This window comes from Salvia miltiorrhiza, chromosome 1, assembly GCF_028751815.1.
Source record: "Salvia miltiorrhiza cultivar Shanhuang (shh) chromosome 1, IMPLAD_Smil_shh, whole genome shotgun sequence".
Classification (NCBI taxonomy): Eukaryota; Viridiplantae; Streptophyta; class Magnoliopsida; order Lamiales; family Lamiaceae; genus Salvia; species Salvia miltiorrhiza.
Genome location: NC_080387.1, coordinates 65,214,176 through 65,228,610, shown reverse-complemented (window position 1 = coordinate 65,228,610; position 14,435 = coordinate 65,214,176). Strand labels below are relative to the sequence as shown.

Genomic DNA, 14,435 nt, shown 5'->3' with positions numbered 1-14,435 from the left:
GAGAGGTGGTGTGCACCCCCCGGGTCTGCCAAGCCTCGTGCAGGGTGTCCACTTAACCGTAAGCCATGAAAGCTGGTTGCACCCCCCGGGTATTCCAGGCTCCGTGCAGGGTGGACCTTTAACCGTAAGCCACGAAAGTTGGTCGCACCCCCCGGGTCTTCCATGCTCCGTGCAGGGGGTTACTATTCAATCGTAAGCCGCGAAAGTTGGTCGCGCCATCCGGGCCTTCCATGCTCCGCGCAGAGGTGGCACATAATCATAAGCCGCGAAAGTTGGTTACACCCCCCGGGTCCTCCATGCTCCGCGCAGAGGTTGTCCTTAACCGTAAGTCACGAGAGGTGGTGTGCACCCCCCGGGTCTACCAAGCCTCGTGCAGGGTGTTCATTTAATCGTAAGCCGTGAAAGTTGGTCGTGCCACCCGGGCCTTCCATGCTCCACGCAGAGGGTTACTATTTAATCGTAAGCCGTGAAAGTTGGTCGTGCCACCCGGGCCTTCCATGCTCCACGCAGAGGGTTACTATTTAATCGTAAGCCGTGAAAGTTGGTCGTGCCACCCGGGCCTTCCATGCTCCACGCAGAGGGTTACCATTTAATCGTAAGCCGTGAAAGTTGGTCGTGCCACCCGGGCCTTCCATGCTCCACGCAGAGGGTTACTTTTTAATCGTAAGCCGTGAAAGTTGGTCGCGCCACCCGGGCCTTCCATACTCCACGCAGAGGGTTACTATGTAATCGTAAGCCGCGAAAGTTGGTTGCACCCTCCGGGTCTTCCATGCTCCGCGCAGAGTGCTCAAGCATGGATGGGAAGCAGCGTGGACGGGAAGCACGAAATCGCCAGCAAAGAAATCAACCAAATCCTCGTCAGAGGAGGCGGTGAAATCCTTCCTAGAAGAGTTAACAAAATCCTCGTCAGAGGAGTCATCGCAATCCTCGCCAGAGGAGTCATCAGAATCCTCGCCAGAGGAGTCACCAAAATCCTCGTCAGAGGAGTCATCGCAATCCTCGCCAGAGGAGTCATCAGAATCCTCGTCAGAGGAGTCATCAAAATCCTCGACAGAGGAGTCATCAGAATCCTCGACAGAGGAGTCATCAGAATCCTCGCCAGAGGAGTCACCAAAATCCTCGTCAGAGGAGTCATCAAAATCCTCGTCAGAGGAATCATCAAAATCCTCGTCAGAGGAATCATCAGAATCCCCGTCAGAGGAGCCAACAAAATCCTCGCCAGAGGAGTTATCAAAACCTTCGCCAGAAGAGTCATCAACAAGCAACGAAAACAAATATAGGCAATAAAGATAAAAGGAGCAAGGAAGGGAAGGAAATTTCACTAAAACATGCCCGGAGGGCATAGCTATACACCAAAATTTGAAGGTAAATATTCAGCTTATACAAATCAAAGAGTTACAAAAATTTCTTTCGGTAAAGACAGGAAAGGGATAAGGAGCGTCAAGAGGGAGGAACAGAGACAGCTGGGGCAACAGCAGAGGAGACAGGGGCAGAAGCAGATGGAATTGGGGAAGGGGCACCACTTGCAGAGGCATGGCCAGAAACGGTCTTCTCTGTGAACACGGGCAACGGACCAGTCTCCACCGGTTGGGGAAGACGCACTCCCAAATCCAACAACTTGGCAGCTTCCTGCACATATAGATCCTCATCTTGATACAGGTCGAACAGCTGTTCCACCGCAGCAGAGGAAGAGACAGAGTCGGTGAAGGCAGAAGCCGCTAAGTCAGAGGGCAGAGGGGGCTCTAGGCCGAACTGAGAGAATGTTCGGGTGCTCTCGCCAGAGGGATCCCATAGCCGGTTCACAAAGTTCATCAGGGAAGCAGAGAACGCAGGCGCATATATGGGAGCAGAGGGCAGCGAGTCAGATCCAATCCCAAGAGAAAAGTAGGGAATGGCTTTCTCTAGCACTGGATACCACCACTCTGGCTTCTCTGGAGAGTGTTCAGAAATGCCCATCCGTTTGTTTATCTCCTCGTCTTGGAGGTTATCCATCAGGGCTCTGAAATTCAAAGTGGCAAGTTGTTCTGGGGTGGCCCCCGCCATCTCCAATGCCTTGGAAGCTGTTTGCTCTATCACATAAGCAAAAAGAGGTCCGAAATCTTCCAAGTATTCGGGAGTCTTTTTGAAAGACTCCAGAGTGCCTTCCAGCATCACCCCCAGGAAGTGTTGGCCTCGCGGAGACAAGAAGTACTCCAGGCGTTGATCTCGAGCCCCCAGGACGTACGCACGGTTCTGAGCTTCCACAAGTATCCTTTTCCAGCCCCGCCTGGCTTCTTCGTAGTCTCTTTCATAACCAGCTTTAAACCTGGCCAGGCATTCATGGCCCTCTTTTGTGGCCCTCGACAATTCGGAGGCCAAGGACGCCTTCTCCACCTCCATCTGAGCTAATTTAGCTTTCAACTCAATAACCTCCGCTTCAGCCTTGCTTAGGCGCTCCACAACTCCAGCAACATCATCATCGCGTTTAGCGACGTCCGCTTGCTCTTTCTCTCTCTCTTTTTCAGACACATCATAATCATGAATACACTTGACAGCTCCCCAGATCCCGGATTCCATCTGCAAGGAAAACAAAATGGGTAATGACAGAGCAATCAAAAGGTTAGTAACTTAAATTTTCTATAACAAAAATACAAGAGGCAGGATACCTGAAGAGCCAGCTGGCACAACTTAGTAGCCAAAGCCCCGCGCGTCAGCGCCTCCATCTTTTCCTGATCCTGAGAATGGACACGAGCTATCAAAGCATCAATTAATTTCTGCCCCGTCAGACTCGAAATCGGCCCAGGAACAAGATCCTCTGGTTCGTCAGCCGAGGGCACCACAGCTTTGCCCTTACCCTTTCCACCGGCAGAGGGGAGAGCCTTGGAACTACCAGCTGACTTCTTCGCTGGCCCTTTGCCCTTGTCCCCAGTAGGAGGGAGAATCTTCACACCACCAGCAGACCTCCTCGCTGGCTCTGAGAACTTGCCAACCTTTTTTAGGCCCTCCTGCCTCTCCTTCTCACCCACAGAGATCAGGGAACCTCTCTTCCTCTTCTTCGTAAGGTCGGCAAGGGTAGCATCGGGAGCCGAATCAGGCGAAGGAACCTCATCAGTAATATCCACGACTTGGATATCTTCTTCACGGGTGCCAGTGACATCACCAACGCTGGAGTGTCTACCCCTGCGAACAAGGGCCCCCGCATCAACTTCCTCCGCATCAAAGGGGCGCGAAGCTTCCACATTTCTCTCTGGGATCTCAACTACAGGGGGAATAGGGATCAGTTCGGACCCAGCAGGTTGCTCCGAGGGACTTGTTCCGGAAGCAGAACCGCCCGAGCCATGTGCTCCATGGCCAGCAAGAGAAGGGGTGTCAGGCAAATTGTCCCCACATTTTGATCTCCAAGACATATCTGCAAACCAAAATTTCACAACATTAAAAGCAGGGTAACAAAAGCTAATGTGTTTTCTAATGTATATTTTTTACCTATTGATCTCGCTGGATACAGGGGAAACAGACCATTATATGCCAGAGAGGAGTTGTTCTCGGCCAGATACCTACAGTCTAGAGGTTGGGCCTTATTCATAGCATTAAGATGAGCTATAATACTCAGGTCGCGAGTGGAGGGGACTTCGGGAGAGGCTGGCTTATAAGTAGTGCGACTTGTATGCCATTCTAGTTCCGAAATGTGATAGTCGCGCCAGGTGCCGAAAAGGGTGCGCACATAACAATAATGCTTCAGGAAACCCTTATCGAAAGAATTCAGAGAGGAAAGGAAGGTGGTAGGATATTTCGGGTGAGCAGCAAAGCTATACAGGGGATTGCCCTGCATGCGGAGGGTCTGGGTCTGACAGAACAATTTGGCGGTGTCCCCAACACCGTGAGCTCGGCACAAAACATGAAAGGCATATAATCTCCGAATGGCAGAAGGAGCGACTTGAAAAAAGGGGATGTGAAAATAGTTACAAACATCAACCAGCAGAGTAGGAGGAGGGAGTCTCAAACCAGCATCTATTTGAGCTTTCCAAACAACTATCACCTTGGGATGACGAAGGCTTTCAGGAGGCGTTGAATCCTTACAAAAGGCCTCGAATTTTAAACCATCAGGACGCCTACATTTGTTTCTCAACTTCCCCACCTCTGCGACATTAAGACGGGAATGAGGAATACGTTTGGGGGGTAGGCGGGGCTTTTTCCCTTTTCTCCTAGGTGGAGAAGGAGGGGGTGCAGTTTGAGATTCGTCAGAAGTAGAGGGGGAAGGAAGATTTTCAGGATCTGGCCGCGATGGGGAGGAAGATGAAGGGTCTTGGGCAGAAGGAGAGGGCGAGCGAGAGGGTTGAGGGGCGGAGGTGCAGGCCATGATGGGAGATACCAACCCTAGGGTTTCTAGCACGCTCAATCAGAGCACCAACAGTTATACCACTACACTACGATTAAATATAAAATTGCAGCGAAGAAGATACGCGAGTTACCTAGACCGGAAAAAGATGGACGGTAAAACCTGGAGCGGAAGGGTCGTAGGAGAATGCCGGAACAGTGAGGAAATCGCCGGAAAATGCAGAAAATTCGCTCGGTAAACTTGGAGAAGAAGAATAGCGAAAAAAGGGGAGTTCGAATCGCCTAAGTAAGATTGTACGCGGGTAACCACCAGCACGCGGGATGAACGGCACGTGGCATACGGAAGAAATCAACGGATGGGAATTTATACGGAAAGGCGAAAGGACGCAAAGGTTAAAAAGTAACCTCGGGTACGGGGAAAATACTGTAGACTGGGCAGACATTTAATGCGGATGACGTCATCCACGCGGGCGAGTCCTCTGACTAGTTGCATCTCTCCAGAGTGAACTAGCCAGACCAGGGGGTGGGAGTAACAAAAACGCCAGAGAACAATTTACAGGGCTTCTTTTTATTCTCTCATAATGTCAAAATGCTTATGTCTTTATGATTTACAGGGGCCAAGGAAAATAACAAAGCTTTGATGCTGATAACACACCACTGGTTGAACGCGAAGAATACCCGGTTCAACCAGACTAGAGGGGGGAGTGGTTGGTGAGGAGCAATACATGCAGAGTAGGGAGAGAGTACAAATCAGAGGAACCACTCTCATCAGAGGAGCCGTATGGGTCAGAAGAACCATTTATACCAGAAGGATTTCATCCATCAGAGGAATGACTCTAGCCAGATGAGTCATCCGCACCAGAGAAGTCATTCTTGACAGAGGAGCCCTCTCCTCCAGAGAAATCATCCGCGCCAGAAAAGTCAAACTCCATCAGGGAAGTCATTACCGCCAGAGGAGACGCCCTTGCCAGAGAAGACGTGTTTTCCAGGGAAGTTCTTCATGCCAGAGATGTCAATATCACCAGAGAAGACGCCTTCGCCAGAGAAGACACTTCCATCAGAGGAGCCAATAAACGCGCGGGAAGGTCTCCCGCGTATTATCGAAATTACCAACGTACCCTTCCACCACGCAGGACGCATGCACCGAAGATGTTTTTACTATTTTACCCCTCCGCTTGTAAATCTATAAATAGGGCCCGAGCTCGTGTATTATTTTTTACGCTATCTCATATTTTCAAATACAACAGTCAGTTTTTCTCTTGGGCTCCAGTTTTCCGATTGCTTTACTTCACTCTTTCCGATCATCTCTAGGTATAGCTTTTACTTTTCATATTATAGTTTAGGTGTTGGTTCCGTAAACACCAACAAACAAATTGTTTTTGGGCATTTCATACATTTTCTATTAAAATACAAGCATAATAATAATAGTAATAATAATAATAATAATTAATGAACAATATTTTCATAGTTACATAGTTTTAAATAACATGATTATCCTTAAGTTAAGTATATATGAGTGAATATAACAAGCAAATCAACTTTTGTATAACAAAGTTCTTTTATATATCTTCAAAAATATATTCAAAAAAAAAAACTCAAATTTTTTGAGCAGCTCCGTCCCTGCATGTGCGCGGCCATATGGTGTGCGCAGGTCAGGCCAGCCTAAAATTAATTCAAAAATCGATTAAAATCTTGTTCTATGATTTATTGTATAAAAGTGACAATTTTTGTGAATAAAGGTGACGGTTGTTATAAGTAATATTGCATTCTAAATAAAAGTAGCAGTTCTTATGCGTAATAATGACAATTGTAAAAGTGATAATCCTTATGAATAAAAGTGATAAATATTTTACGTAAGAGGTGGTCTTGGGTACAACCGGGTTGACACTATTCGGTTATACAAATGACACTGTTTGTAATTGACGTTATTCTGTTATATAAATGACACTATAAAATTATAGATAACACTGTGTATAATTGACACTATTCAAAAATATAAATGACACTTCCTATAATTGACACTATAAGATTGTAAAATGACACTATAATATTCTAAATGACATTACAAGATTGAAAATAACACTATAATATTTTAAAATGTTATAGTATCATTTATATAACCGAATATTATCAATTATAGTAAGTGTCATTTACATAACCGAATAGTGTCATTTACACGATTTGGGTCAAAATGCGAGTTCAAATAAAGATGCGGGTCAAGATTTGAGTACGGATCAACCCAATTGTACGGTATACCCAATTGAACCCAAGTTTTTGTGTTTACGTAAAGGTATTAGTGTTTCCAAATAAATTAAAAGTGAGAATTCTTATGTTATAAAGTCATGGTTGTAAGTGGTCCATATTCTTAATTATAAAAGTAATACTTCATCTAGTTATGAAAGAACTTTCTACTTTTTCTTTTTGGAACATTCATAAAAAAACTTCTTATCTATTTTTGAATTATACCCCACCGCTTATAATATTTTATTTAATCTTACTTAAAGTGATATCAATTTACTAATCTACTGACAACTTGAAAGTTTATATGTTGATCAAATAATTGATGTTGTGCGGAACATGGTGATTAGGCTATTTGTGTTTTTTGAAAATCTTTAAGCTATTTAATTAGCTTGTTTAAAGCATATCAATTGAGATGGACAACTGATAAGAGATGATGATAAATTGGCCAGCCGATATGTCAACTAATGTGAAGGTGTGCGGAGTGATGATAGTTTAATACTCTATCCATCCTACTAAAAATTGCTCATTTCTTTTTTACTAGGAAATTAATGAGAATGTATAAATTAAATAAAAGTAGTAGGATCCACACATTTTCAAGAGTTAATTATCACCTTTTTATAAACTAAACCACTTATAGTGGGACAACCCAAAATGAAAAACGAGCCACTACTTTTAGCGGGACGGAAGGAGTGATACTTAATTGAAAAGGTAAATTTTAATGTACACAATGTGTAACTTGGTTCGGAGAAACCCTCCTACTTCCATAGACCCGGTAAACGGGTGAATCCATTAAAACTTACTTGCTTATACTTCTTACAACAACCCTGAATGTCTTGGGTAAGGGGAAATGTAAAAGATGGATTCCAACTTAGAGCAAATTGTTACGATTAAAAATAATATCTAAATGATTAGTTTGCTCAATTTTAGGTTTAAGGATGAACAATAAGAACAAATTAGAACATGGTGGGAAAAAACTGTAAGGGTTCAAATGATAACTTGTATAAGAGCTTGAATCTCCTTAGTCGTTGAGTTTCCCTCCTGGTTACTTGCGCTACTAAAGGTGTAGAGAGATGAATGCTTAAGAGTTTATGTCCGTAGAGTTTCTGATAACATTGAAGTGTTGAGTTCTTTAGGTATTTATATGTAGAGGATGAATAGTGTCGTTAAAAGAAACACCATTCAAAATCTGAACCTATTTGTATTGAAAAACTTCATGTTTGACTCATGGTACATTGCTTTTAGCACATGCAATATTGTAATTGGCGCTATGAAAATATTTTACTTTGTTCTATATATGTCAGGATTCTCTACAGATATGTTGCCAAGCTTCGCTAAAACTCAACTAGGTCTTAGGTTAGCTCTGTAAAAGTTTAGTAAATGTCAGGTTGACTGTGTTTTTACTTCGGTAGACCTTGGGTAGCTAATCAGTTGATCTTTTTTAGCTAATCCGGGTAGACTAACTTTGTCCTTAGCTTGTTCTAGTAAAATGACCTTCGCTTTTCTATCTTATGATGACCATTGCTAAAATTAGAGCTGTCAAATGGGCCAGGTCGAGCCAGCTCGGCCCAGTTCACTGGGCTTTCGAATTATATCGGGTCGGGTCGGCTAGGCCCGAAATATGATCGGGTCTCAAAATAGTAGGCCCAACCCAACCCTTATCGAGTCATTGGGCGGTCGGACTAAATCCGCCCAATAATTTTTTTCTTAAATAAAAATTAAATCTACTAACATCAAATCAAATCATCAATTCATAAATATAATTAAAGATAAAATAAAAATTTTAAATCATACTATTGTATATCAGAACACAACAAAAAAATAAATGAAAATCCTATAATAGATGGTTTATTAAATAACACTTCAAAGTATTTCAACAAATATAAAGTCCTAATAGTAAATATTAAGCAAACTCAAAATATTGTATCCAAATCAAGAAAGCACCCATTTTAAATTATAAAATTAGAAAAATAGACGTTCACATTCCACACTGCACTAATTAAAGTTTATTCTAAAAAAGGACAAACTCACGGTCACGGCAAATTAAAAGAGAAATGATAATACTCATTAAATCATGAAAGGGTTTACAAAAATAAATAATTAAATGAATAAATATGAATATATATATATATATAATTAATTAATTAATTTATACCAAGTATTTAATTCAAGATATAATATTTTTTTATATTGAATTCAGAAGTTAAACTTTCTCAATTAATGAGCTAACATAAGAGTGAAATATGAACATGAATCTATTTTAAATTCTTTTTTATTTTAAATTTTAAAATATATAATTATATAAGTAAATATTATAAATTAATAATTAAAAAAATCGGGGGGGCCAAGAAGCATAAAACCCCCGGGCTTTTTAGCCCCGAAGCCCAGTCGACCCAGCGGGCCGTCTGGACGGGCTTTATAGGCTCGATTTTTTTTCGGTCCTCTATTTTATCGAGCTCAACCAACCCTAAATTCAGGCGGGTTGGATCGACCCATCGGTCCGGACCAATTTTGACAGCTCTAAGCCTCTAATTGAAATCTTCTATCATCATGGGATATGTACGTAGATTAGTAGCTTTTTCTTCGTACACCATCAATACACTTGATCTACTAATTCTTTATTGTTGAAACATGTAAATATAAAAGGCATATTCTCTAATTAAATTAACAAGTGAATTGCAATCAATAATACGCTAACTAGCTATCATCCATAGAAGATTTTAGTATCAAGTTAAAACGTAAATTTTTTCCAATATTACACGGTTACACCCTTATAATACGTAATAAATGTTTCCTATATGATTTTGCAACCACTATTATTTAAATCCGGTGTGTATTGGTAAAATATAAAATGGAATTCCAACATTCTATAAATATAACAAAATTATATTGACCAACAAAATTACTTTTAACATATGTTTGAACATTTGTATTTTCAAAATTTGTGAGGCTTATAAATCTTTAAGTATATAGTTATTTAATCGATCTTATACTCTTTAATTATCTATAAATAAATTATAACAACAAATAAGCGTATATATGACCAAGCACATATCACATATCACCTAACCTCCCATTCAACTAGCTACTTGTTACTCAATTCTGGTATAGTCTTGCTTTTGTTCGCCTATTTTACTTTATTTATTTTTTATCCTAATTTTCTAATAGTTGGACTCTTAATTAAAATGTCAAAGTCAACTCCTCTCTCTCCCTCTCTCTCTCAATTAAATTTTACGTGGCTTCGAATCTCTCATCACATATCAGGACATCAGAATTGACTTGGTTAAAGCACTATGTAGTGTTCAAATCATAATTAGCACAGTTTAAACTAACAGCAAAATCTTACTTAAGAAATAAGTAAATGCAAACACTACGCATTTATAGTCTAATAAAGTACCTATGTAACCTTCGAAAGCAGGAGCCTCTTAACAACATTTTGTTGTATGTCAATATAAACAGGGCCAGGATCTCAAATTAATCGATCGTCTGTTTTCTCTTACTTTTAATATTTTAATTGCATTAAAGCTAAGAGTTATTAAATATAGGGTTAATAGTAATTTTTTATGGATATATAAATAAAGGCGATAATTAAACAATGCAAGATAAAAGTATTTAAAATTATTAAGATTAGTCAGCGAAAAAATTTTACAGATCTAATTTTTTTATGTAAACCTGATCAAGAATCTTGAACTCTCTACATGTAATATTTTTCCGTTTTGTTTTGGGCGAGAGAGAGAGAATTATAAATAGTCCTACTATTTTATTTTATTTTTTCAAAAGAGAGGGAAAAGAAGATTGAACTAGAGTAGTTGATTACCACATGACATTGTTTCCATTCCACATTTTTATACACGTACTCATGCATAGCAAATTTAGCAATTGGTCCCTCTTTGTTCCAACTAATTTAATTAATATTTCTTTTTGAATTGTTCTAGTTAAGTTGATCAATTTTCTTATATAAAATAAATATAAGCAACGAAACACTTAATCACTTATTCACTTTATTAACAAACAAACTGAAATACAAATTTTTTAAATTTCGTAATGAAAAGAAATTAATCAACTTAATTGGGACGGATGGGAGGGAGTAAAAAGAACCTCGAGAAATATCATAAATATAATAGAACCTTTTTGAATGATTTTTCATTAAGAATGCGCTTACTTTGATGGATAAATTTATCATGGGAAAAGAAGAGATAACAAAAATTTATGCTTTTAAATGTTTTATTTCTTTTCCCATATTTTATACAAAAGAAAAGCTCACCATTTTTCCTTCCTTATTTTCAGTTCAACGATGGATAATATTATTCATTCAAAAATAGAGGGATAATATCCACCCTTGAAGTGAAAATAAAGAAGGAAAAATGGTGGAGCTTCTCTGTTGTGTAAAATATAGAAAAAGAAAGAAGATATTTAAAGATATAATTTTTTGTTATCCCTCCTTTTTTAATAATAAAATTATCCATAAAAGTAAATACACCCTAGTTACATAAACTCAACGATAACTATGAAAGTGCTCTTTGAGTGTGACAAAGGAGAAGAACCTCGCAGTAACTATTGAACGTGCTCGTTAGATAAACTCCGACGATAAGACTTTGCAAATTATTTATAAAAATAATAATAAAAATAGTTTGCATAAATAATGTGTGGAGAACTTCAATCGAAAAAAGAAAATTTAATTGGATGTTTTCTTCACCACAAATTTCCAAAATAATATAGTAATTAATAAGAAAATTTTGTTTTCAGATTTTTTGTCTGAAAATAAAAGAAAAAACCATTTGTTTTTCTTTTTAGGAAATAATAAGCCATTTTTTAGGTAATAATTAGCCATTTTTTTGAGGAAATAATAGCCATTTGTTTTAACCTTTTTTTTAAATTAGAATTACAAGAGTTATCTGAATATAATTAATTATGCAACTATTAAACTCAAGACCTCTCACAAATGAGAGTCTTTGGATGTCTCAGTTTTGCCACTAGAGTAAGGCCTTATTGGCTGTTTCAATCTGTTTTTTTTTTTTTTAAGCTCAGAGGGTGGGGGGTTTAGACAGAACCCCAATTTATAGATAAACCATCAATCAGTATCTCATATACGACGGTGCCCAAAAGTGACAACGCCCAACAGAAACAACAAGAAAAAACCAAAAGTAAATAGACCAGAAACATAAAAAGATGTAGCCCAAGAATGACCGTTTCAATCAATTTTAGTTGCATTATTTTAGAGAGAAAGACGCTAATTACTGAACCAGTTATTTGTAAATTGAGTCTTATACATCCCAAAAATTATATTTTTGACTGTTAAAAATCTAAACCCCACACAACGCTTTAACAAAGTGTGTTGCAAAAACCCTCCAGAAATTATAGTAATTAAAGTGTGATCAGGAAAAAAAATTATGTAATTATCATTTTAAACCCCAAACTATTTTCACACTATCAATTATATTCTGAACTATTGAAAATAATTTTTTAAACCTTGAACTATCAATTTTGTATCAATCGTACCATTCATTTATTTTTTTAGCTTCAAAAATTTGACGTGACTCACCGGATACCACAATGTATTTAGAATCATTCTTTTTTTGACCTATATTATATTAAACGACGTGATTATATGCATTACTCATTAAAAATTCAAATGATGAAAAATGGATAAAGGGTACAATTGATACAAAATTGGTAGTTCAAGGGTTAAAAAATTATTTTTAATAGTTCAGGATTAATGCGAAAATAGTTTGGGGTTTAAAGTGATATTTACCCAAAAATTTTGTAAGTAGCCATTTTCTATCCTTATAATATCAAAATGATTATTTTCACATATTACTCTATATGTAAAAGGTTAATATATATTTGACTAACAATCTCAGGTTTTTCATACCTATCTACCTCTTTGTTTATTTTTCTTAGTAATAAAGAAAAATAAAAGAAAATAGAAGAAAAAGAAAAATATATTGGTACTTATTTAAACCCAAAGTCTTTGCAAAAGATTCAATTCCTATTAATTTTCAAAGTATTTCAGACGACAAAGTAGGAAAACTCGAAGTCCGAGGCATCTCCGCCGCCACGAAATCAAAATCCGGGCCCACAAATACCCAAAAAAGAAAAGAATAAATGGAAAAAGAACCATCTGAAACTCGATTTTTCGTTACTACTACTAAAATTTGTACGCATACACCAATCTCTGACTCTTTGAATTTCTAAATTCTAACCCATGTGATTTACTACTAATTAATGCACAGCCTTGAAATTAATATGCTTACCGGTAAACAGCTCTTGTCCAATTAACTGTATTTAGACATATATGCGCTTACGAGAATTCGATTTTTTCTTTACCTGCTTTTAGAAACGAACCAGTAAATTTAAATGACATCACCAATTAGACTAGGATTAAACTACAATACATATTCAAAGTTGTCCACGACATTCCAGGTACAATTCTTTTTGGAGGCCTACGGTTAATGGTTAGATTAGACCCGTATAGAAATTAATGACTGAGTTACCGTTATGAAATAAGGTGTGATATATTTTATTGATTTATTCTTTTATTAATCATTTTTAGTATATTAAAATATTTGTAAAAATATATATAATTTGTTGTTTGGTATGATGTATTACTATTCTCACGAAAAATAGCAATTTCACTATAACCTAATTCTATATATAAAAAATTTATTATGCATATTTGTATCAATCTAAATAAATACTGAAGTTAAACAATTTTCCTTACATATATAGAAATTTTGATTTAAATATGTCAAAAATATAGAAAGAATAAATAGAGAATTCAGATAAATAGGAATGAAAAATATGGGGATGCAATATAGAATAGAGGATTGAATTATATTTTCATATTATTTTTAATATTTTTATATAGGCTCTTCAGTCGATGATGACCACTAAAAATTTGATTTGAGATGCAATATTTTTAAAAACATAAGAATTATAAATGCACAACAATCAGAACTTTAAAATAAATATAAATAGAGGATGTAGGTGATGCCACGTAGCCACGTAGGACCCCAAGTAAATTAAAAGAGAGAGTTCAAGTCACTAATTGTATTATGTACTATATATGATAGTATAACAATATCATACTTATACACAAATTATCTTGAATAAATGCACAAATTATGTTTAATGCAATAACTTATTCATAAAATTAATATAAAAAAAATATGATAAGGAATTAAGAAGAAATAACTTAAGAATTTTAAAAAAGAAAAGAAATAAATATAATATATATGAAATTAAAAGACATAAATTACAATTAGATTTAGAAAAAAAAAAAGAATGATTAAATAGCAAAAGCACTCATAATGTTTATATTGAACACTAAATAGGCCCTAACGTTTATAAATTGAGACAAATAGGTACCTAAGGTTCACATTCGTTAGACGGAGGGACTTATTCGCTCTAATTTGTGAACTTAATTAGGGATCTATTTTCCCAATTTGTAAATATTATGAAGTTTGTTCTATAAAATACTAAGGACATATATATTTGCTACTTAACTTTTTTATTTATAAAGACTCTTGTGTTTTTTACTAACCAAGATACTAAGATGTTACAAACATATTATACAATACACCTTAATCATCCATATAAACAAGCCTTAATTAGTAGTAGTACCTAATCTTAGAACAATATGTAAAGTAGGTAGAAGTATGTGCTATTGGATGATTAATTGAATTAGGACATAAAAATAGCCGAACGTACAACAAGTTGGAGAAGCGATGGTTCAATGAATATCACACCAACTTGTTCGTGCACAAATATAGATTTGGTCTTGCTCTATGTTGAAGTCTTTGATGTTTGCTTAAGAAATTTCGAATTCAACCTATCGCGTATATTCTAATTTTACTTTAACTAATGATGATATGATCTGACGA

The 14,435-nt window shown here is 37.2% G+C and overlaps 1 protein-coding gene across 1 annotated transcript; it reads right to left on the bottom strand.

The window, feature by feature from the left end:
- Window positions 1-1,440: 1,440 nt before the first annotated feature.
- LOC131011602 (uncharacterized) lies at window positions 1,441-5,316 on the bottom strand. Its single transcript, XM_057939373.1, has 5 exons — window positions 5,262-5,316; window positions 3,496-4,116; window positions 3,084-3,238; window positions 2,646-2,993; window positions 1,441-2,556 (listed from the first exon to the last, which is right to left on the bottom strand). The coding sequence occupies exons 1-5, from the start codon at window positions 5,314-5,316 to the stop codon at window positions 1,441-1,443; spliced, it is 2,295 nt and encodes a 764-aa protein (XP_057795356.1).
- Window positions 5,317-14,435: the final 9,119 nt, after the last annotated feature.